Source organism: Bos taurus, chromosome 10 (assembly GCF_002263795.3).
Source record: "Bos taurus isolate L1 Dominette 01449 registration number 42190680 breed Hereford chromosome 10, ARS-UCD2.0, whole genome shotgun sequence".
NCBI lineage: Eukaryota > Metazoa > Chordata > Mammalia > Artiodactyla > Bovidae > Bos > Bos taurus.
In genome coordinates this window covers 54,295,895-54,322,449 of record NC_037337.1, presented here as the reverse complement: position 1 = coordinate 54,322,449, position 26,555 = coordinate 54,295,895, and the positions used below count along the sequence as shown (strand labels likewise).

General features: G+C 36.4%; 1 protein-coding gene across 5 annotated transcripts in view; it reads right to left on the bottom strand.

Annotated features, from left to right (window-relative positions):
• RFX7 (regulatory factor X7) overlaps positions 1–26,555 on the bottom strand; it is a 141,250-nt gene that overhangs the window by 42,980 nt on the left and 71,715 nt on the right. For all 5 annotated transcript variants that reach the window (XM_059890605.1, XM_059890606.1, XM_005211769.5 and 2 more), the window contains one exon: positions 1,935–2,017. In XM_059890605.1, the coding sequence (XP_059746588.1) occupies positions 1,935–2,017 (83 nt within the window). The remainder of the gene's footprint in view (positions 1–1,934; positions 2,018–26,555) is intronic.

Below are 26,555 nucleotides of genomic sequence, written 5' to 3'. Positions count from 1 at the left end.
TAACGTCTTCACTAAACATTATACGTTTTTATTAACTGGCATTGTCACTTACAAACTAATTTCATGAAATGAACAACCAAGACAATGTGAGGGAAGCTCCTCATTTGACTCGGACATTCATTTCAGCTACAAAAACAATAATAATTTATGTATTTCCAAAGAAATTACTGACCAATTTCTAGGACAAAAAAAATATTAAAACAGTTACAAAATTTGGTTCAAGGGGAAAAAGTAAAAGCAGCAGATTTTCCACTCCATTTCTTTTCATACATATACTTTTAAAGTAGGAGACTCTTAAGTGTAACGTCTATAAATGAAATGAATTCTGAGAAATTTTAAAAGGGTAGAGAAACTCAGAGTAGAATGTATGAACCAACAACTTATCTCTACATTTTCTAAATGAGGCTATTACATGTTTTTACTAATGAAAACAAAGTAATACCCAAGCACTCAAAACATCACACATTTATCATAAATTCATGTGCCATACAGAGAATTCACTTTTTCCTCCCTTTTTAAAATTCTGTGATCTGCTTACCTGACAACCTAAAAAAATTCTTGCACTTTATTGTTCACAATAGTTATGTTTATTCTTTGATTTTTCAGTTTAATTTTCAAAATCTCCCACACTGCATAAATATATTGATCTATTTATAAAACATAAGCCAATTGCATTTCACAGCATTTATTCGGGTACTCAATAAACTGTGGAAAACTCTGAAAGAGATGGGAATACCAGACCACCTGACCTGCCTCTTGAGAAACCTGTATGCAGGTCAGAAAGCAAGAGTTAGAAACGGACATGGAACAACAGACTGGTTCCAAATAGGAAAAGGAGTACGTCAAGGCTGTATATTGTCACCCTGCTTATTTAACTTCTAATGCAGAGTACATCCTGAGAAACGCTGGGCTGGAGGAAGCACAAGCTGGAATCAAGATTGCTGGGAGAAATATCAATAACCTCAGATATGCAGATGACACCACCCTTATGGAAGAAAGTGAAGAAGAACTAAAAGGCCTCTTGATGAAAGTGAAAAAGTTGGCTTAATGCTCAACATTCAGAAAACTAAGATCATGGCATCTGGTCCCATCACTTCATGGCAAATAGATGGGGAAACAGTAGAAACAGTGGCAGACTTTATTTTTCTGGGCTCCAAAATCACTGCAGATGGTGACTGCAGCCATGAAATTAAAAGACACTTGCTCCTTGGAAGGAAAGTTATGATGAACCTAGAGAGCATATTAAAGAGCAGAGACATTACTTTGTCAACAAAGGTCCGTCTAGTCAAGCCTATGGTTTTTCCAGTAGTCATGTATGGATGTGAGAGTTGGACTATAATGAAAGCTGAGCACCGAAGAATTGATGCTTTTGAACTGTGGTGTTGGAGAAGACTCTTGAGAGTCCCTTGGACTGCAAGGAGATCCAACCAGTCCATCCTAAAGCAGATCAATCCTGGGTGTTCATTGGAAGGACTGATGTTGAAGCTGAAACTCCAATACTTTGGCCACCTGATTCGAAGAACTGACTCATTGGAAAAGACCCTGATGCTGGGAAAGATTGAGGGCAGGAGGAGAAGGGGACAACAGAGGATGAGATGGTTGGATGGCCTCACTGACTCAATGGACATGAATTTGGGTAAACTCCAGGAGTTGGTGATGGACAGGGAGGCCTGGTGTGCTGCGGTTCACAGGGTTGCAAAGAGTCAGACACGACTGAGCGACTAAACTGACTGACTCAGGTACACAAATGTACCCAGGTACACAAATAAATTAGCAAAAACTACAGGTAAACATTTAACCAAATATGATCAAAGACTAAAATATCTACTGTTTTGCCAGTCATTTTCTGATGATTTTAGAAATAGTGCAAAACAGTAATAAGCACAACACACATATAAACAGTGTAACTGAGGCAAAGACAAGAAGAGATATACCTTTTCTCTCCATTGCTGAGACCAGAAGGCAGCTGAAGGTAGAGGTAGAGTTTCTCTAGGTCTGTAAACTTCTCAACTTCTTGCTGTTAGTTAAAAAGGATTAAAAAACAAAGGTCATTTTAAAAATTGTTTTTCCCTCAACAAAATTTACTAACATCTTCCTAAAAAAATACTATCTAAATTTAAACCAGATGGAATGAGTCACTTGCCAAAGCACAGAAAATCTAGGCTTTTTTCTCATCAGTAAAATAATACACTCATGTTGTTTGACAAATTTATTGCGTATAAAATGCTGATTAGTAAGAGAAAATGGTACTTTCTTATTATTTCTTACATCCTGGGTACAAATAAAATCAAATCAATGCTGAGATAAAAATTTCTCATTTTAAACCTCATTTAAAGGAGGGTTGTACAATGTTACAGGAAAAGTACTAGACTGGGAGTCAAGAGACTATTTACTAATAGCCTAACCATTTAACTGGTTGTGAGACTTCCATGCCTTATCAGGTTTTCTTTAAAAATGTAAAATGAAAGAGACAGTTTCTAGGATTCTTTTCTAATTCTCAAAAATCTAGAACATGTGACTAATGATGCTACTGTCAATGGGGGTGGAACTGAGGTTTAAAAATCCAGTTATTCCTCAGTATCTGTGGATAACTGGTTCCAGGAACTCCCTTCTCCCCCACTGTGGATACCAAAATACACAAATGCACAAGTCCTTTACATAAAATGGTCCTCCTTAAGCACCATAACCAAGGAATCAAATGTGATCCTGGGTTGGTTGAAACTGCAAGTGCACGACCTCTGGATCCACAGGGCCAACTGTACCAAAGTACAAACAACAGTCCCTTTCACACAACGCCGATGTGATTATTCTCTGACTTGCAACAGTGGATGCTATTTGCAGAATCTATTTGTAAGATTGTCTGTCACTACTGTTCTGCAACGTTGTCATTTTATCTATAAATGTAACCTTTAAAATAATTTCCACTATTCAGAGGACTGTATAGTTGTCTTCCCAGATGAGATTGCCACAAGATAGTTTTAAATCTGCCATAAATCCTACTGCAATAAAAACATATGTAACATTTTGGCAACCTAATTCATTACAACTGAACTGCATTACAATTGAATTGCACTGCAATGGAAAATATAGACAGATTACTGGCATTTTTGGTGACAGAATCCTTACATAATAAAGTACAACTAAACACAGATCCAATTTATTTAAAAAGCATAAACTGATATAATTTAGCCTATTCTTATTCTCACCAGAATTCATTCAAAAATGGTTTAATCTTAGAATCTATCCACAGAATGATTTAATCAATTACATGCAATCAACTCTCAAATCTACATTGTTTTCATTCTACTGTCTATGGGGTATTTTCCAAATAGTTCTAATATCTGATAGACTGACCAGCAATATCTTATATAACTTTCCCCTCTACAACAACAACAACAAAATCCTATAGAAACACAGACATTTCCTTTCAAAACTGTTATTTAACATCTTCTTTTCTCTAGTTTCCCAGCGTTCAGTTTGGGAGTCTGCCTAGTTTTGTTCCTCTTGGTGTGTTCCATTCTAATCCTCCATTTAGACTTCTTAACTCTTTCCCCCATGTTCTTCCAGTCTCTTTATTTTCCCAGCCACTCTATTAGTTTAAGTCTTTAGCTGTCTTTCTTTCAACAATAAAGGAGAACTCATTTACTCATTTATTTATTCACTAATTTTATTTTGTGTAACATTCCACAAATGATAAGTGTTAACATATTGTGTATCACAACCTATATAAAGGCTGGAAATAGATGAACAACACAATAGTCCCTGCCCTGAAGTAACTTACAATGATTCTTTTTTTTTTAATTTTTTAATATAAATTTACTTATTTTAACTGGAGGTAATTACAATATTGTATTGGTTTTGCCATACATCAACATGAATCCGCCACGGGTGTACACATGTTCCCCATCCTGAACCCCCCTCCCACCTCCCTCCCCATACCATCCCTCTGGGTCAACCCAGTGAACCAGCCCTGAGCACCCTGTATCATGCATCGAACCTTGACTGGTGATTCATTTCACATATGATATTATACATGTTTCAATGCCATTCTCCCAAATCATCCCACCCTCGCCCTCTCCCACAGAGTCCAAAAGACTGTTCTATACATCTGTGTCTCTTTTGCTGTCTCACATACAGGGTTATCGTTACCATCTTTCAAAATTCCATATATATGCATTAGTATACTGTATTGGTGTTTTTCTTTCTGGCTTCACTCTGTATAATATGCTCCAGTTTCATCCACCTCATTAGAACTGATTCAAATGTATTCTTTTTAATGGATGAGTAATACTCCACTGTGTATATGTACCACAGCTTTCTTATCCATTCATCTGCTGACAGACATCTAGGCTGCTTCCATGTCCTGGCTATTATAAACAGTGCTGCGATGAACATTGGGGTACATGTTGTCTCTTTCAATTTTGGTTTCCTCAGTGTGTATGCCCAGCAGTGGGATTGCTGGGTCATATGGCAGTTCTATTTCCAGTTTTTTTTTTTTAAATTTTATTTTATTTTTAAACTTTACAATATTGTATTAGTTTTGCCAAATATCGAAATGGAAAGAATAAAATACTTAGGAATATATCTACCTAAAGAAACTAAAGACCTATATAAAGAAAACTATAAAACACTGGTGAAAGAAATCAAAGAGGACACTAATAGATGGAGAAATATACCATGTTCATGGATTGGAAGAATCAATATAGTGAAAATGAGTATACTACCCAAAGAAATTTATAGATTCAATGCAATCCCTATCAAGCTACCAACAGTATTCTTCACAGAGCTGTAACAAATAATTTCACAATTTGTATGGAAATATTTCCAGTTTTTTAAGGAATCTCCACACTGTTCTCCATAGTGGCTGTACTAGTTTGCATTCCCACTAACAGTGTAAGAGGGTTCCCTTTTCTCTACACCCTCTCCAGCATTTATTGCTTGTAGATTTTTGGATAGCAGCCATTCTGACTGGCGTGAAATGGTACCTCATTGTGGTTTTGATTTGCATTTTTCTGATAATGAGTGATGTTGAGCATCTTTTCACGTGCTTATTAGCCATCCGTATGTCTTCTTTGGAGAAATATCTGTTTAGCTCTTTGGCCCACAACGATTCTTGAGTTACTAAAAAATTTCTAACTATCTGTTTTGCCTGTATCTATTTTTCCCCACTTTAACCTGTCTTAAATATAGTTCCTTAATACCTCTTGTTGAATATTACTAACATCACCCACTTAAACCCAACAGAGCCTTTCACATTAAATCAAAAATAGTTTATGTTACCAAAAAACCCATAAGTATTATTACGGGCAAAGTCTAAGAAAATGCAACACAAAACATCTTTTTTTTCCCCTTGGGTAAACTGTCTTTCTTAATGGAATATTATTCAGCCATAAAAATGAGTGAAATCTTGCCATTTGTGGCCACATGAATGGACCTTGAGGGCACTATGCTAAGTAAAACAAGTCAGACAGAAAAGGATAAATATCATATGATCTTCCTTTTATATGGAATCTAAAAACAACAACAAAACAGACAAAAACCCTGAGCCCACGGATACTGTGATGATTGGTGGCAGCCTGAGGTGGGGGGAGGGAGTGTAGATTGTAGGAGTGGAAGAAGGGGGTCATAAAGTACAAATTTCTAGTTACAAAATGAGTAAGTCACAGGGATATAATGTATAGCAATGGTGAATATAATTTCAAAGTAGCCAGGATAGACCTCCAAAATTCTCATTATAAAAAAAAAATTTTGTAGCTATGTATGATGATGCTGTGAAAGTGCTGCACTCAATATGCCAGCAAATTTGAAAAACTCAGCAGTGGCCACAGGACTGGAAAAGGTCAGTTTTCATTCCAATCCCAAAGAAAGGCAATGCCAAAGAATGCTCAAACTACTGCACAGTTGCACTCATCTCACACACTAGTAAAGTAATGCTCAACATTCTCCAAGCCAGGCTTCAGCAATATGTGAACCGTGAACTTCCTGATGTTCAAGCTGGTTTTAGAAAAGGCAGAGGAACCAGAGATCAAATTGCCAACATCCGCTGGATCATCGAAACAGCAAGAGAGTTCCAGAAAAATATCTATTTCTGCTTTATTGACTATGCCAAAGCCTTTGACTGTGTGGATCACAATAAACTGTGGAAAATTCTTCAAGAGATGGGAATACCAGACCACCTGATCTGCCTCTTGAGAAATTTGTATGCAGGTCAGGAAGCAACAGTTAGAACTGGACATGGAACAACAGACTGGTTCCAAATAGGAAAAGGAGTTCATCAAGGCTGTATATTGTCACCCTGTTTATTTAACTTCTAATGCAGAGTACATCATGAGAAACGCTGGACTGGAAGAAGCACAAGCTGGAATCAAGATTGCCGGGAGAAATATCAATCACCTCAGATATGCAGATGACACCACCCTTATGGCAGAAAGTGAAGAGGAACTAAAAAGTCTCTTGATGAAAGTGAAAGAGGAGAGTGAAAAAGTTGGCTTAAAGCTCAACATTCACAAAATAAAAATCATGGCATCCGGTCCCACCACTTCATGGGAAATACATGGGGAAACAGTGGAAACAGTGTCAGACTTTATTTTTCTGGGCTCCAAAATCACTACAGATGGTGACTGCAGCCATGAAATTAAAAGACGCTTACTCCTTGAAAGGAAAGTTATGACCAACCTAGATAGCATATTCAAAAGCAGAGATATTACCTTGCCAACAAAGGTTCGTCTAGTCAAAGCTATGGTTTTTCCTGTGGTCATGTATGGATGTGAGAGTTGGACTGTGAAGAAGGCTGAGCGCCGAAGAATTGATGCTTTTGAACTGTGGTGCTGGAGAAGACTCTTCAGAGTCCCTTGGACTGCAGGGAGATCCAACCAGTCCATTCTGAAGGAGATCAGCCCTGGGTGTTCTTTGGAAGGAATGATGCTAAAGCTGAAACTCCAGTACTTTGGCTACCTCATGAGAAGAGTTGACTCATTGGAAAAGACTCTGATGCTGGGAGGGATTGGGGGCAGGAGGAGAAGGGGACGACAGAGGATGAGATGGCTGGATGGCATCACTGACTCGATGGACGTGAGTCTGAGTGAACTCCGGGAGTTGGTGATGGACAGGGAGGCCTGGCGTGCTGCAATTCATGGGGTCACAAAGAGTCGGACATGACTGAGCGACTGATCTGATCTGATCTGATCTGATGGTGATAAAGGTTAACAAGATTTATTGCAGTCATCATTTTATAATACAAGCATACCTCGGAGGTACTATAGGTTCAGTCTTAGACCACCACAATAAAACAAATACTACAATAAAGTGAGTCACATAAATTTTTGGTTTCTTAGTGCATATAAAAGTTATCTTTGCTCGTGCTCAGTCGCTAAGTCGTGTCTGCCTATTTGTGACCCCATGACTGTAGCCCACCTGGTTCCTCTGTCCATGGAATTCTCCAGGCAAGAATGCTGGAAAATGTGAAAATTTATTGTCATTTCCTTCTCCAAAAGTTACCTTTACCCTGTAATATAGTCTATGAAGTATGCAACAGCACTATATTTAAAAAACAAGGCACATACTTTAATTAGAAGTATTTTATTGCTTAAAAAGATGCTAACCATCATCTGATAATGCAGGCAGGTTTACCACAAACCCTCAATTTATAAAAAATAATATCTGTAAAGTGTAATAAAATGCAATAAAACAAGGTATGCCCATATATACAAATACAGAATCATTATGTTGTACACCTGAAACTAATATAATGTTACATCAGTTACACCTCACTTAAAAATATCAAACAAAAAACCCCACCATTTTTGATGACTAAGAATAAAAAAAACTTTATGTTGTTGGAAAAACCTTGGTTTCTATAGTTTTCAACTTTTATATATACTAGAGAAAAGAACAGGGAAGAAATCCCAGAAGGAATTCAGAAGATAATCCAAATTAGGATAAAGTACCAAAGAGATGATTCAAAGATGGAATCGTTTTGAAAAAGATCAAACTCACTGCTGCATCCTTTAGTTTGTCTTTCAAACAGTGAAAAATTACTACTGTCAATTACTCTTTTGTTATGTGGGACTCCACACACAGAAGAAAATAATCAGAGAGTTCACTAAAACTGACATCAAAATTCTAAGAAGCAAACGAGAACAAAATGACTTAAGTGTACAGTGATGGCATTCTAGTCCAGTGAAGCTGAGTTTACCATGAGAATTTTGGTTTTGGATACACCTGTCACTTCCTGCTAATCCCTGGCCTCCAAAACAGTGATCCATGGTGTATAAGACCTTAACTTTGATTATATCAAGGCAAGAATATCATGTGGCAAGTATGTTAAACATCAGATTATTTGATATACTGTATAAAGATTTAAACATCAAAATAAAGTTTTGTTCCATGTGGAGATCCATTAATTGTCAAAAAGAAGTATGCGAGATGGATTTGCTGCTTTATTTTTAGAGGATAGGAAAAAAACTGCATACATTTTAAAAAATTATAATTTTAAAATTCTGCCATAAAATAAAATAATGCATTAATATATGCTACAACGTGGATGAACCTTTGAAAACATTATGCTAGGTGAGAGAAGTCAGACACAAAAAACCATTTATCAAATGCTTTCACTTTTATGAAATATCCAGAACAGTCAAATCCATGGCGAGAGAAAGATTAATGGCTACCAGAGAGCAGTAAGAGGACTAATTGCTTAGTGGGTTTCCTTGGGGTGATGAAAATGCTTCAGAACTGGGTAGAGGTGACGTTTACATAACACTGTGAATATGCTAAATAGTACTAATGAGAAACTTTATGTTACATATATTTAACAACAATAAACATTACAATTTTTAATAGAGCTTGATATATGTGGCAGACATATCTGAGCATCTGACCTGAAACTTCCAGTGACAATTATCAACATCCCTATTTATTAGGCTTAAAAGTCTTCATTTTCTTGAGTTGAAGAAGTGAAGTTCTCAACAAAGAGAGAAGTTCTCAAAGCAAAGTTATTAAAAGTGTCTTCAAGTTTAGGGGGAACCTCAAGTACTATCTAGTTTGTTTAATGAACTAAGGTGATAAGTTCCCACTACTGCAGTTGAAAATCTTGCCCAAAAGCTTATGAGGCTTCTCCCCTATAGTTCAATCTTTGCAAGAAGATATCCAAAAGGAATCTTGGAACTGAAGTTTGATTCAGATGTCAAATACATTCTAGGAAACCACTCTGAAGAATTTTTGGCAAAAATCTTGTTTATTCCCAAGTAGGTAAGCAGACCTTGCGTGTCAATCATCCCATTTACATAAGCATATCTTTATACAGGTGGTTTTTCAGAAACTTTGAGTATGAAAACTTTGAAAAGCAATATTACAGACCTAATGTTGCAAATGGCCTAGATAATGCTTTGCCCTTTCACATCCTAGATAGAAAAGCATACAGCAAACAATCAGATTCCAATACTGAGGCTACCTGATGCGAAGAACTGACTCACTGGAAAAAAGACCCTGATGCTGGGAAAAACTGAAGGTAGGAGAAGGGGACGACAGAGGATGAGATGGTTGGGCAGCATCACCGACTCTATGGACGTGAGTTTGAGTAAACTCCGGGAGTTGGTGATAGACAGGGAAGCCCGGCGTGACGCAGTCCATGGGGTCAGAGAAGCAGACACGACTGAGTGACTGAACTAAACTGAATATCCTTTTACCCCCTTTGTGGCACCTTGGGAGTCCTGTGTTTCAGTGGTGAGGCTACAACATGGCAATGTGTGTCAATGTGGGTTCCTGAGGGACTATGTGGAGCAGGGGCCTCCAGTGATTTGTGCTATATATATAATGTGAATGAAAACAAGTTCTTCTGGTTAGGCCACTGATATTTCAGGCTTCCTTTGTTTCGGCAGCATCACCTTGCCCCTCCTGATTAATATAGAAAGTTAGACCTTTTCCTCTATGTAAATAAAATGCTGAGAGAGGAAATGGGCTTCTCTCTATCACAAAAGCTTTCATTCATTTTTAGAATAGTATTTAACTTATTTTGAAATTTCAAATTATACTAGCCAAGCTATTTACGTTTATCAAATTGAGACATGGGCTAAAAAAATGTTAAGAATATGCAGTTCAGATTATATAGCTTTCATGCTTTCGTCTACTTAAAAAAAAAAAACAACACCTAGTTAAAAATTCAATTCTAATAAATTTTGCCTACGTGATCATACATGATCCTACAAGAGCCTGTTTGGTTACTTTGGGCCATAGCAATTACAAGGATTTTAAACTCAATTAATTCGCATTTATTGATTGTTCAAAGAAATTTTGTTTGGTGTCTACTTACACCTTCCTCCTCAACTAGATTCAAGATTCTAGTTTATCCACACCTTTTTGAGGCAAAAACTGAAAATGTAAGACAGAGCCAGACAGTACTTCTTTCAATACCCCATTTAATTTTTAAATTTAGTAAACAATAAAGTATTTCAACCAAAGTACAGAAAGTACATATGTATCACTATCCATATTAAAAGATGCTAACTTTTTGCCATATTTGCTTCAGAAGTTCTTAGAGTATACAGTATTGTTTGTTATATGGACTAAATCCAGTTTATCCATTTCTTTATGATAAGACAATTTCATTATTTCAAATAGTGCTGCAATAAAAATTCTTATTTGTGACTGTTGTGTCCTTGTGCAGGAGGTTTCTGTTATAGTACGTATCCCTAAAAGTAGAAGTACTTGGTCATGTAAGATGCACATCTTTAACTTTGCTGGTATTCCCAAACTGCTCCCCAAAACTATTACGCCAATTTGTTTTCCAAAAGCAATGCTACCATTTCTCTACATTCTTATGAAAGCTTAAGATTTACATTTTAGCTAATCTTATAAGTATGAACAAGTATCCCAGCCTTGTTTTATTTTAAATTTTCTGATTGAGGATGAAGCTATCATACTATTTATCATTTAAGTTTATACTAATACAATAACTATCCAATTTTATCATACATCAGAGTCACTTGGAGAGATTGCTAAAGATGGTGAGAGTTTCTGACTCAGCAGTCTAGAGCAGGAACCTTGAAAATCAAAGGTTAAAAATAATGCCATTTTTACTTGCAATATTTAAAAGCAACTTCAACTGAATTGGAATTTAATTTAGAAAAAATCTAACAACTTATCTTTGAGAGGATCATATAGCAAAATGTATGATTCACTGATCCTTCTTGAACCTGTGGAACAGACTTTTCATAAATCACCTGGTAACTGATTAGTATAGTAATAAAGCAGCTTTGATGGAGCTTTTAGAAACTTGAGGTTAATAGGCAAGTCTCTTATTGATAAATTAGTAGCCAATAATGAAAAACGACCTACAGTATATATTATAGATAAATAAAGCAGCTGCTACTTGAGCATGAGTGCTGGATCTTTCAAATCTGATCTATCTAAAACAGCAGGATATAGTGGTCAAGTACAGGATACAGAATCAGAAGGCCTGGATCTGAATTCCAGATTTGCCCCTTATTAGCTTTGTGATATTAAGCAAGATGAGCATTAATTTTCAAGTCTGTGAAACACTGATAAAACACCCATGAATTTTCATGAGGATTAAAAAAAAATTGTAAAATATTTCTATGTTATGTTATTATTACCACATAAACAGTCTGGGGGACTACAGTCCATAGGGTCTCAAAGAGTTGGACACAACTGAAGTGACTTAGCACACATTACATAAATATTACTTTGAAATATATACTTGCTGAAAGTCACATTTTGGCAAGAGAGTTTATAATTCAAATTCTATCAACAAATATAGAATATTTTATTTGAAAAAGCAACGTATCTTAAGAAATTTAGGAAACATTTGGCCTGGTGACCTTCACCAACTTGAAGAGTTATACCACAAGAGCAAGGTTCCTAGATTCTATGTGAGTATCAGACTTGACCACAAGTTATTGAAGACAGTGTTCCACCAGCACTGACTTTCCTCAGTAAGTGCAGAAAAACACGGATACTATTCCTTCATAAGCCATCAAGATGTTACTGAATTTAGAAGATATTTCTGACAACCGTGATACTAGAATAGGTCAGAAACAAAAGCTTTTACCAGGTTGGACTTGGAAAAGAAAATGTGTAACTTTCCACTTGTCTTCTGTTATTTAAAAAACACCTGAAACAATATTCTTTATTTCCAACAACCGAGTTAATTTTTAGTGTTTCAGCTTGTCTGCTCAGGACATTTGCCTTTGAACTATGAAAACATACCAGATGAACTGAGGAATCAGGGAGCATTTTCAGTATTTTATTACTACAACTTTAAAACCTCTAAGCAGATGGTAAGGAAACACATTCCCACTATTTACTGGCACAGGTAGTCTGAGTGGAGAGACCGGATTCTGCTTTCTTAGGGAACATATTGAATCAGGTTTATCCCACAATTTCTCAAACATTAATAAAGAAGGATTTCTCCTGTTTGAAATAAATTTCTTTGCAGTGCTGTGCTTCTTGTTGTGAGACTTCCCCTTCAAGTATTAGGTTCTTTTTTTTTTAAACAAGGTCACAAAACTGGGTAACAGTTGATATTTATAAAGATGGTAACCAGTGAAGACTTAAATGAGGATCTTTTATGCAAATCTTTGATGGATCATTATTCTTATTTCCAGAAGAAGCAGAAACTTTCCTGTTGAGACGTATCAACACCTTTCAAGGAACGAGTCAGGCTGACACTGACAGAGTCTTGATGGAAGAGGACCAACCCAAGGGTATCATATTCATAATTAGTTCTTCAAATTTTTCTTTTCAAACTAGTATCAGAGAAAGGTTTTAAAAGAAGTTTTGATTTAAATTTGTATTTAGAAGTGGTTGTCTAAAATTCAGAAACTGAAAATCCCCAATTTGTTTCTTCCATTAAATTATCACACGTGGAGAGAAAATATATAAAGTTAGGATCATTGTACTTGAATTTGTCTGTCTTTTATTTTGTAAACTACAGAAACAAAACAAAACATGAAAAAAATTCTAATTTTTTTTTTTCCCCTGAAAGGAGACATTGATTTAGGAGCACAGTTACCAAAAGGCCTCTTTCTTCACCAGCATTACTGACAGAAGGGCTGAATGGGGAAAGTGGAACCTTACTCTATAGTTTTTTTTTTTTTTTTTTAATTTATGGAAACAATCAACATACCTGATATTATATTCTCTCAGGCCCCAGCAGTTGTGAAAGCTGTTCTTCCACAGGATTGAATAAGGAAGATAGAGAAAAAGGTCAAGGTATAAGGATTCTATTTTTCAATGTGTTTTGCTTCAATTCTTAATTTTCAGCAATTTTCAGTTTCCTAACTTGCCATGAGAACCATGTGGTCATTTTTTATAAATGTGCTCTAAAAATATACTCTGTGATATGTTTTAGGGCTTAATTAAAAAGGGAGGCTAAAACCCTGAAATTGAAATAATGAATAACATGGTAGCAAGTATCATGGCTACATAAATGTCCAAGCAACTAAAAATCAACTGAAATGCTGAGAGAAGGGCATACTGCTAGGGTCCAAATAGAAAATACAGAAACCTATAGATTTGAGTACCTCTGAAAAAGGATTCAAACACGAGCCATCTCTAGGGAGACTAATTCTGCCCATAGTTAAATTCTACAAAAAGTGAGCATCACAGAATGATCATGTAACATTTCTCTGGCTCATTTAGGTGAGGCAAAGGTTATTACCAATGTTCTGTACACTGCTGGAAAAGATCCTAGGGTTCTACTAGTGGTGGGATAGGCTGAGAGCACTAGCAGGAAGGACAAGGTTTAGATCCTTCCAGTCACTGTGTTTTAAGTTTTTTGTTTTTGATTTTATAGCGTGGAGATAAAGGATAGTCCCTGGGAACCCAGCAACTATTTTCCCAAAAAATTGGATTTGTTTTAGTTGATTCTTCAAGGTTACAAAGCTACAGCCTCAGCAAAGGTACAGGCCATGAAGAGGAAAAGTTAGTCCTTTAATTCCTGTCGCTGCTCCTAGTAACCTTTCCTTCTTTTCCTCTTAGTTTGCTTTTCTAAGGGTTTGAAATAACTTAAGATGCAAAAATAGAGAGACTAGAAAACTATAAAAGAATTCATTTGTTTTATATCAAAACACATTTCTGTGTTATTATCTCATTCCTTAAATATAAAGATACTAATGAAAATTGAATTTCTTTCAGGTGAGAGATTGCCATCTTATTCTTTCCTATCCCTTTTTGTGACAATAAAATGAATTCGAAAGCTAGCTGACAACAGTAGGGACAATCTTTACAATTATGAAAGAGAAAAGTAACCAGGACTCATGATTTGTCCCCTTAGTGGCAATTTAGTCCACTTGAGTTCCTGACAGGAAGAAAAAACAAAAAAATAATTACATTGTCCTCCCATACTAAGGGATAAAGTAACTCACATACTTGATGAAAATAAGAATAAATGGTTCAAATTTATCTGAATGGATGGCACGGCCTTATACAGATGATTTCTTTTTGTGATACTCAAAAAACAAACCAAACCCAACTATTTAAATCCAGCCCCCTTGTCAACAAGCACCACACCCCAAACCCTCCCTAGACATGTAAAATCTAAACAAAAAGGCCCTCTTGAATGTTATGCATTTCCTCTTCACCAAGTGACTGAAAGGAAAAAGTCAGATTCTGAGCTAGGTCTTTAGTAACAGTAACCTCAGTGCCACATCACAAGACAAACTCTATCTTCTAAAAAGGAGCCTTTTTCAAGTCTGATTGATATATATACACACTTATCTTCGGCTGTTGCTGTGTGGACTTCTCTCTGGTTGTGGCTAGCAGGGGCTACTCTAGCTGTGGTGAGAGGGCGTCTCACTGCAGTGGCTTCTCTTGCTGCTGAGCACAGGCTCTAGGGCTCGAGGGTCAGTAATCGCGGCACACAGTGTCAGTAGTGGCTGCCAGGCTCTAGAGCACAAGTTTCATAGCTGTGGCTCCCAGACTTAGTTGATTGATCTGTGGCATATGGGATCTTCCCAGATCAGGGATCGAACCCATGTCATCTGCATTGGCAGGTGGATTCTTTACCACTGAACCACCAGGGAAGCCCAAGTCTGATACATTTTAATTAGATATTCCAAACAAAATTTTTGGTGTCAATGAAGATTGGGTCAGGAAGTTGACTTTGATCCTATCATTTAGTATTCATTATAGTAAGGATTTGAGGTGAAAAGGCATGCTTTCTTCTATAAAGGAGGAAAGGGAGAAAAGCAGTCTTTTCAAACTATATACACCATATATTTGTAACATATATCAATAACATATATCTCTAGAGGGCAGAAGAGTTGAGCAAGTTATTCGAATTTATTTCTGGGAGTGTGTCATCTATCTTAGAAAGGTCCACCCATAACATTATTATATTATGGCTTCCCTGGTGGCTCAGACAGTAAACTCTCTGCCTACAGAGACAGAGATCAGGGTTCAATCCCTGGGTTGGGAAGATCCTCTGGAGAAGAAAATGGCAACCCACTCCAGTATTCTTGCCTGGAAAATCCCACGGATAGAGGAGCCTGGGAGGCTACAGTCCATGGGGCTGCAAAGAGTCAGACACGACTGAGCGACTTCACTTTCAGTTTCACATTATTATTATTCTGGTTCTCAGGAAGCAGATATTCTACACGCTGCTTCACATATCTTTCAGTGCTCATCTAACCACTTCGGCAGTAGGCACATAAAAGAATTGACTTCTAACTTAGAACATTAACTATGGGAAAGATTTGAAAAGTTTAAAAAAGTTAAATGAGATTATTTTCATTCATGTATTCACTGAGTTCTGGGTTTTACGCCAACTATGCTTTAGGCATGCATGACCTTACATTTCAGGACAATAAAATTTAGAAGTAAAACATCTGTTGCATGATAATGATAAATACTATAAGGAAAAAGGATTGGTGAGGGTACTTAACCCAGAGTGGTCAAGGAAGGTTTCATTGTAAAGTATGAACATAAACTGTTTGACAAAGTGGCTAACCAATAGGAAAGACTCTTAAAAGAGTTACCAATTTTCTTTGTTCTAGCCTACTTTTGTTTTCCATTGAGTAACTGTTTTAATGGCCAGGCAGGGCAAGAACTGACAGTAAAAACTCCACATTATTAACAGAAAAAAATGGACTCTGGCTTCTCACTATTTGTCCCTATACATCCTGTTACGGCTCCCATAACACTATAAAGAATGGCTCTTGGAAAAATCTTGCCCTCAAAGAATCTAACACAGAGGTGACAGTCTCAAATGCCAGCTGGGCAATGGAAATGATTAGACTACAGATAAGAAAAATATCTATGATTAGGAGTTAAATGCATGGCATGTAAAAATAAGGATTCAGTGTCCTAAGTTTATAACGGACAACTCATGTGTGCTCAGAAAGCTGGTTTTTAGGATTTATCTAATAGTAAACTTTGGTGTCCATTACAGAAGGAAAGTTTCTTAATAGAACACAGCTTAGACGGTTAATTTTTGTTCATTTCCCCAGGGAAGACAAACGCCAGTCCAGCATGGGATGGAGGCAGAGAGTAGAATCCTAAAGCAGCATTCAGAACCTAAGACACGTTGACTACTGATTCAACACCATCTGACCCTTTCAAGTTTTCTACTGTATCCCCTTGCAAAAGGACCCTTCTGCAAGTGCTCCCTTGTAGGGAACTTGCCTCACTACTGAATAATCTGAACGATGGCATCTGTCACCAAATTTCAAGTTTCCCTGGCTCTCCAGAAGGAACAGGCATTCCATCTAACTTCTCTCTCCTAATGGTAATCCTAGAAAGTCCTCCTTGGTTCAACTCTCATAAGTAAGCCTTCCCCCAGCAGAATGGATTTAGGTCAGGAAGCCTTTAGACTCATCTGTGAAAGGAACTCATCAGACATGTTCAATTACTGCCCAGGGGAGTTTACTTGGCCTACCTGGTGCAGAGCACAGAAAGCTCTGTAAAGCAGATGCTTTATTAGGCTATGTTAACTCCCCAATACTGCATTTTTTTAAACCTAAAAGTAAATGGCAATACATAATTCCTCTCTTAGAATATTGGTCAGTAGAGAGCCCTAGAAGTAATTCTGAACACTCTTCCTGACAGATTTAAAATACGGACTTAAATGGATTTAAAGTACAGTTGACCCTTGAGCAATATGGGGCTCAGGGGTGCCTACCCGCCTTGTGGGCTTCCCAGGTGGTGCTAGTGGTAAAGAACCCACCTGTCAATGCAGGCTTTTACTCCATCAAACATTCAGGATTATTTCTCTCAAATACTGATCTCGATATAGCTTTCAAGTAGTCCAATTTAATTCCACTAAAATAAGGGGATTAGGTAATATGGAATGAGCAGCTTTCAACTCTGCTAATCCTATGGGATTGGATGTGTCAATGTAAGGTTTTGCCTTGACTATTAAACTGGTTATGAAAAATATAACTGGATAGGCTTTACAAATGTATAATGGCATTATAGATCTAAAGCTGTTACAACTGATGAAAACTTTAGTTTAAGACACTAATTACTATTAAAATTAAGTAAAAATCAATTTTTATTATAAAAGCATTAAAATTTTAATAAAAATTTTATTCATAGGCTTCTAAAATATTTTCATTTGTCTTTATTGATAAGCAGGCAAATACTAGGCTTTAAAAATAGTAGATACAATTTTCTATTATCTACTTTTAGTATATTTCATAGAGCCATAGTCTTCACAATTGTAATCAATTTAAACAGTTAAAATAATTTTAGCTATTTTGTTTTAGTGAGCATATTATGTTTAAATGACATTCAAGCAACCTGCTTGCAAAAAAGAGACTAAATTTAGAATTACTGATTACTAAAATTCAGTAAAATGATGAGGCTAGCTTTTCATTTTTTTCCTCTTCAGATTTATTTTCAAAGTGGATAATTACTTTCAGAAACATTTCTTACAGGAAGAAGAAGTAGAATTTTTAAAAATTCATATAAATAACCTCATATTTTAGACACTTTAAAAAATGTTATGTTTATCACTGTTTTTAAAAGTCTTGGCTCTGGAGTCAGACTGGATTAAAAGCCTAATTCTATCAATTTGCAAGTTTTATGACGCTGAGTAAGTTGCTTAACCTGTCTGAACCTGTTTCTTCCTATGTAAAATGAGGATGATAACAGATTAATCTCATAGGCAAATTATAGGACTGAATAATAAAATATGTAAAGTACTTGTCTGTCACATGATAATAAATACTCAATAAATGTTAATAATAATAATATGTAGAGAGAAACTGTTTAGGTGATATTATGTGCATATTACACATAGTTTTTGATAATTATTGTTTGTAGATAATCACTCAGCAAATGTTAACTGTCTTCCATGTACTAGACAACGTACTAAGCACTGGGGATACCAAGACCATGAGACACAGTTCTTCTTACTACCAAAAGCTTATTTTTGTTGAAGGAAACAAATTAACCTGGGGATCAGCATACTATATAGTAAGAGCTGCAACAGGGGTAGAAAGCTTTTTATAAGGTGCATGAAAGCAAGAGCCTTAACAGAAGAAGGTATAGGAGAGAGGCTAGACTCAGACATGCTGAGTATACTGTTAACTCCCTTCTTCTTTGTCTTCTGGCCTAGTGGCTAGAAAACAAAACAAAATACTCTGTATCCTAGTTTCCTTTGTAGCTAGGCGCACCCAAGTGACATCACCCTGGAGGTGGAAGTTCCTTAAGTGGGAAGAGAAGTAGGTGCCCTGAAAATAAACACAGAGTTTTCCTAGAAGAAAGCCCTTTCGCCCTTTCTCCCTTCTTCCTGCCTTGGCATTTGGATAGAAGGTATGGACGTGCAGCAGCCATCAATGCTGTGATGGGACGAAAGGTGACTCAGCAAAACACAAAAAGCCTAGGACTCCAGTGAGCTATTGTACCGCTCTTGGATGCCTAACTCTGGACTTATTAGATGACACAAACTTCTTTCTTTAAGCCACCAATAGTTGGGGTTTTCTGTTATCTGCTGCTGAATGCATTCCTAGTAGATAAAAAGCATTCTGAAAAGGTATTTGAGCCAAGTCCGAAAGGAGCAGGAGTCACCCAAGAGAAGAAAAATGAGAAGAGCACAGCTGGCAGAGGAAACAGCATCTATTAAGTCCTGGAGGTGGCGGGAGCACTGAGGGCTGATACCGGCAGCTGTTCTACAACATGCACCTTCTGGCTTCTTGGACAGCTTTAGCCAGGTGACTCCCAACTTCTCTATCTTCCTCTTTCTGTGTTTGAGGGATTCAATACTGTCCCCTCAGAGGTTCCTTATGGTACGCAATCATTCTTAAATGGCAAGTTCCATGATGATGAACATAAAATGTGATCCCTGACTAATGTGTAGCCTTCTAGGAACACATATTTGTGGTTAATAAGTCAGATTTCACATGAACAGTTTACATGTACAGCACATTCTACTGAAACTGCCATGTGTGCCTGTATTTACACTACAGGCACACCTCCTTTTGTTGAGTTTCCTTTTATCATGCTTCACAGATACTGCTGCTACTGCTGCTGCTGCTAAGTCACTTCAGTCGTGTCTGACTCTGTGTGACTCCATAGATGGCAGCCCACCAGGCTCCCCCGTCCCTGGGATTCTCCAGGCAAGAACACTGGAGTGGGTTGCCATTTCCTTCTCCAATGCATGAAAGTGAAAAGTGAAAGTGAAGTCGCTCAGTCGTGTCCGACTCTTAGCGACCCCATGGACCACAGCTCACCAGGCTCCTCCGTCCATCGGATTTTCCAGGCAAGAGTACTGGAGTGGGGTGCCAGTGCCTTCTCCGTACAGATACTGCATTTTTTTTTTTTTTTAACAACCTGAAGGTTTGTGCATCCCTACACTGAGCAAATCTACTGGCGATGTTTTCTCCAGTCTTATTCGCTCACTTTGTGTCTCTGTGTCACATTCTGGTAATTCTCACAGTATTTCAAACTTCTCCATCATTATCATTATATCTCTTATGGTGATCTGTTATCAATGATCTTTGATGTTACTACTAAGACTTGCTAGAGGCTCAGATGATGTTAGTGTTGTTTAGCAATACAGTCTCTTAATTAAGGTACGTACAATATTTTTTAGACATAATGCTATTGCACACTTAATAGACTACAGTATACTGTAAACATAACTTTTGTATGTACTGCAAATCCAAATAATTTGTGTGACTCATTTTGTTGCAATATTCACTTTACTGTAGTGGTCTGGAACTGAACCCTCAGTATCTCTGAGGCATGCCAGTAACAAGTACAGTTGTTATCTCTTTTAATACTCCCGGCAACTCAGTGGATTAGAAACTATTATTATCACCTTTTAAAGTACAACTAAAATAGGTTAAAATTTTCCAAAATCAGACAATAATGGCAATAAAGGAAGGGGTAAAGATACAAATTCAGGACTGTGTCATTCTATAGTCTCAGCTCTGAGCCATTCTATTGCCAGTTACTCTTAGTTTCTGACCTATTTATTCCACTTTACTTGTTTAAATCCTTCCTGAATCTATGCAATAAAGTTTCAGTTCCCCATGTGTACTCTGGGGATGAGTAGGGGTGGTTACCTCTTAGCAGGTTAGTGTGTGAGGAAGGGAAACACCTAAGCTAAGAAGAATAGGGGGAAAGAGGAGAATGCCAGAAAAAAAAAAATTGGTCTTTCTCTCTAAAGGAATGAGAAAAGTTTCTGTTCTTATGGGCAAACTGTGAAGTATTCAGTAATTCCAAAAAAGAAATTAAAGTATTTTAACAAGTCTATGGTCTCTGAAAGGTCTCAACTGAAGGTGTTAACACTTCTTGATACTGTAAATCACAATATGTTTAATAATTGAGTCATTAGGTTATACTCATTCATAACTTTAACAAATATTTATTGATCATCCTCATGTACCTGTGGGCATATTCCAATGAATATGTTCCTACACTCAAGAAGCCAAGAACAAGTAAAAATACTAATTATGACTATCATAGAGGTGACTACAAAAAACAAATGAAGGTAAGCACAGGATATTAGGGGAAAGAAGATATATCAGACTCAGACCTAAGAATCACAGATGGCTTTCCAAGGGGGTAGTATCTAAGATGAATCTTAAAATAGAGCTACATATAGAAAAAGAAAAAAAAGAGAGAGAGTGGATAGTCTAGACCAGAGTTTTTCATCATCTAACACTACTGACAATTTTAGGCTGAGAAGTCTATTATAAAGTAGTGCCCTGTGCCTTCCCTGGTGGCTCAGATGGTAAAGCGTCTGCCTGCAATGCAGGAGACCCGGGTTTGATCCCTGGGTTGGGAAGATCCCCTAGAGAAGGAAATGGCAACCCACTCCAGTACTCTAGCCTGGAAAATCCCATGGACAGAGGAGTCTAGTAGGCTACAGTCCATGGGGTTGCAAAGAGTCGGACACGACTGAGCGACTTCACTTTTACTTTTGCAGGATGTTTAAATAGCATACTTGTCCTCTACTCACTCAACTGGTAGCTCACTGAGTGTGAAAAACAAAAATGCTTCCAGATGTGGTCAAATGTTTCCTGGGGGCAAAACTGCCTCCAGTTGAGAACAACTGTTCTAGAACTGCGCTATCCAAAAAGGCTGCCACTAGCACCTTCTGGCTATTTAACTTAAAATCAAATTAATAAAATTAAAAGTTCAGTTACTCGGTCACACTAGCCACATTTCAAGAGCTTAATAAATGGTCACACCTGTAGTGGCTACCAGACTGAACAGCACATATACTGGACATTTCTACCAATGCAGAATGTTCTAATGGCCATTGTTGTTCTAGACTAAGAGGGTATATATTCTCTTCTCTAACTTCACAAGTGTTTATTACAGCTTGCTGACAAGCCTGCAGAGGAAGTAGAGAAAGATGAGACTGAATAAGAGAAGTAAAGCCTAGTATGAAGGATCTTCAATGCCTTAAGATAAAATAATGGGGAACTAGTAAAAGGTCTTAACCAAGTGTATAAAATACAAAGATACACATTTCATAAAGATGTTGTAATGATGTTTTGAAGAATGGAATAAAAGAAGAGGGATGAGAAGCAAAAAAATAGCTGCCATTATTTCCAACAAACATGATGGTATGCATTAATGTAGAAGCAAGTCAGGATACACAAAAATGGAGCAATTTTGAAGGCAGAAGTGATGGGATGCGGTGACTTGACTAGATGTGAGGTAGGTGAGAAAGAGGATGAAAACAAGAAAGACTACCATGTTTTTAGGTTGGCTGAGTGAGTATATTCACTAAGATAATATGACAGAAAGAATACTGGCCCTCCAATATGTTCATGTCCTAATCCTCAAATCCCTAGAACTGTGAATCTGTTACATCACGGTAAAAGGGACTTTCCAGATGTGATCACATTAAGGACCTTGAAACGGGGAGAGCATCCTGTATTATCTAGCAGGCCTAATGAAATCATAAAAGTCCTAATAAGAGGGAAATTGAAGGAGATTTGACTACAAGAGAGAGACATGTCAGAGTGACACAGTGTAAGATGTGAGGAGTCATTGCTGGCTTTGAAGATGCAGCCATTAAAAGCTGTAAAAACCAAGAAAAAGATTGTCCCCTACAGCCTCCAACAGGAATACAGTCCTCCTGACACCTTCATTTTATCTTAGTGAGCCCTGTGTCAGACTGCTGATCTGTAGAATGACAAGATAATAAACTTGGGTTAAGCCACTAAACTTATGATAATTTGTTACAGTTGCAATAGGAAACAAAACAAATAGGTTCAGAATTTGGGGTGTGATACAGTGAAACTAGTTCTGGAAAAGTTGAGTTTGAAATGCCTATGTGACATCTTAGTAAAATTGATCAATAGACAGTAGCTGGCTATATGGGTCTGGAGCATATACTGGGGATGTATAATTAAGAGTCATCAGCATACTGAGATTAGTTGACATCATCAAAGTAGATGAGGTCACCATGGGCAAATACAGATATAATGCAGAGAAATACCAAAAAATTGCAACTGACTACGACATGTTCAAATTCCAATCAGATAGCATTGAGAGATCTCAGTCAACACCCCAAAAAATTCAGTATAGACACCACAGCAGTAACACCTTAGTATAAAAGCTGCTGCTACTAAGTCGCTTCAGTCACGGCCGACTCTGTGTGACCCCACTCTGTGCAGCCCATCAGGCTCCCCTGTCCCTGGGATTCTCTAGGCAAGAATATGGAGTGGGTTGCCATTTCCTTCTCCAATGCATGAAAGTTAAAAGTGAAAGTAAAGTCGCTGAGTCCTATCTGACTCTTAGTGACCCCATGGACTGTAGCCTACCAGGCTCCTCCATCCATGGGATTTTCCAGGCAAGAGTACTGGAGTGGGGTGCCATTGCCTTCTCCGGTATAAAAGCTGAACTAACTCTAAAGTCTAGCTATTCTAGACTTGCCCCAACAAAGCTTAAACACAACCTCAAAAGGATAATCTGCAAGTACTTTAGCTGCCAGCCAAAGAAAACTGTAATACATTTTAAAGAAAGAGAACAAAATCTAGACATTCTAAATGATTACTAAACTAAAAATTACTAGACATGTAAAGAAGCAGAAAAACATGATCTCATAATTGCAACAAAAACTCAGTAAAGAGACTTAAGAGATAATTAGAAAACAAAGACCTTAAAAGAGTTCTTATGAGCATGCTCAAGGATTTAACAAAAGAAATGGAGGATATAAAAGAAAATAACCAAGTGAAATTTCTAGAACTTAAAAAATACAAGGTTTAAAATGGGCAATTCATTGAATAGAACTAGAGATCACAGGTGTCAAGAAGATTAAGGAATGTGATAATAATATTCATGAAATATAAACTATCAAAATGAAGTAAAAATAAAAAAAATGACTAAACATAACCTTAGTGACCTGTGAGAATTACTGAGGAACGTAACATAAATAAACTTTGAGACCCATGATGGAAGGGGGCAAAGAAGAGTATTTGAATGGCTGGAAAATTTGAAAGCTGATGTAAAATTGTAAACCCACAGGGTTGTGGAAGTTCAGTTAATCACAAGCAGGTCAAAAACAAAGAAAAACAAGGCCATAAGGCTATAAAATTGATGAAAATCACTAATAAATAATCTGGAAAGAAGCCAGAGGAGAAAAGTAGAACACATTACACATAGGGAAACAAGAAAGAAAACAAACTTCTCAATGGAGTCTATGCAAACCAAAAAGAAAATAGATCTAGACTGCAAAAAGAGCTGAAAGAAAAAATATCTAGAATTCTATACCCAGTGAAAATACCTTTTGTAAATGAAAGACTTTTTTCAAATAAACTAAAACTGGGCAAATTAATCAACAGTAGACCTACAATGTAAGAATATAAATAGCAAAATGGTATACATACACTCAACCTTACAGGCAGTTCTAAGACAAAGCTTGTCAGATTGGTTAAGTATATGATGTCATTAACAACAACAAAACACTTTAACTATAAAGTGTTTATATAACTTTGCTTAGAAGTAAAAGGATGAAAAAAGATATGCCACACAATCAAGCACTAATTATAAGAAAGATGGAAGGGCTACAGTGATATCAGAGAAAGCAGACTTGAAAGTTAACAAATGTTACTAGAGATTAAAAACAAAAAATAATAATAAAAGAATCAATTCATGAAGAATACATAAAAATCTTAAATGTTTATGCTCCTATTAATAGCTTCAATACCTGAGGCTAATGATGACAGGATCAGAAAGAAAAAAAATTCACAATCACAAATACAAGATTTTAGCATCCCTCTCAATAACTGAAAAAGTGAAATATCAGTAAGGATAAATATGTCTTGAAAAACCATAACCAACTGGACCTAACTGATAATAGTTGACATACAGAGACAGAAGAGCAGTCTATCCAATAACAGTAGAATATATGTTATTTTCAAGTACATATGAAACATTCACTAAGCTATACCAAAAATGAGATTCAATAAATACTCATCTACTTGGAAACTGATCATCCTATATTATGGGTAACAAGAATAAATTATAATTTAAAAAAAGTTTCATTTAACTGAATGACAATGAAAACACACAAAAAAATTATGGAATGCAGCTAAACGAGTGCTTAGAGGATTATTTGTAACATTATATGTTTACAATGAAAAGACAAAAAAGTTTAAAATTTCTTTACTGAGGGGCTAGAAAAATAAGTGTCAATTAAAGCCAAGTTAAGCATAAGAAAAAAAATGTACATTAAAGGAGAAAGAAAACAGAAAACTGACAAGAAAGAAAGTAAATGAAACCAAAAGTTTAGTTTTATTTATAAAGTTATTAAACCTCTAGCTAAGCTGATTAAGATAAAAGAAAATACAATTGCTAATTTTAGTAATGAGAGGGAACTGCTAAAAATCCTATAGATAGTAAAGGATGATAAGGGAATATTATTAAACAATATTATACTAACAAACTCACTACTATAGGAAACATGAACAAATTCCCTGAAAGACACAAATATCAAAACTGCATCAGGAAAAAATGTATTAGCCTTATAATAATTAAAGAAACTGATTTCATAACGAAAACCTTTTCCACAGATGGCTTCACTAGTGAACTCTACCGTAAATATTTAAAAATAAGAGAGAATTCCCTGGCAGTCAATGGTTAGGACCCCATGCTCTCACTGCTGAGGGCCTAGGTGAGGATCCAGGTTCAATTTCTGGTTAGGGAGCTAAGATCTCATAAGCTGTGCAGGGTGGCCAGAAAATTAAATAAAATAAAAAAGAAATAATACTAATGAAGCCAATGTTACCCAGATATCAAAAACAAAGACACTACAAGAAACCATCAGATCAAAAGCCCTAATAATTAACACAAATAGTCTTAAAAAATAGCTAATCCAATGCAGCAGTATATAAAAGTATAACACAACATATGGAAGTATATGCACCATATGGAGCTTACCAGGTGAATGCAAAGATGGTTGACTTTGGAAAATCAATCAGTATAATTTATCAAGTTAACAGAACCACAGAGAAGTACCATGTGATTATTTCCGTAAGTGCAAAAAATAATTTGATAAAATCAAGTGTGTATTTGTGATAAAAAGTCTCTTAACAAAAAAGGAACAGAAGGGAGTAACTTTAAAAAAGCATTCATATAAAAGTTAATGTTAATATCACATTATAAGGTGAATGAATAAATGGTTTTCCCCTAAGACTGAGAACAAGGGAAAGGAAATCCAATTCTCACCATTTCTATTCAGAATTGAGCTGGAGGTTGTAGTTGCGAATAAGGTGAGAAAAATGAACAGACATTTAGACTGAAGTGGGATTAAACTTTTCTTTATTCAGGGATAATATGATTGATTTGGTGGAGAATTCAAAAACTTGACATAACATATGTGAACTTAGTTAAGTCTACATACTTACAAGGTCAATATACAAATCAGCAATAAAACATAACAAACACTCTTTAATGCCATTTGTGATAAAATCCAAAATCTTATTTAGGAATAATTTAAGCAAAATATATAGAAAACTTATACACAGAAAACCAGAAAACACTGCTTAGAGAAATAATAGAGAAATCAACTAATATGGAGATACACCATGCTTATAGATTAGCAAATGTGTCATTAGGATGGCCACTGGCCC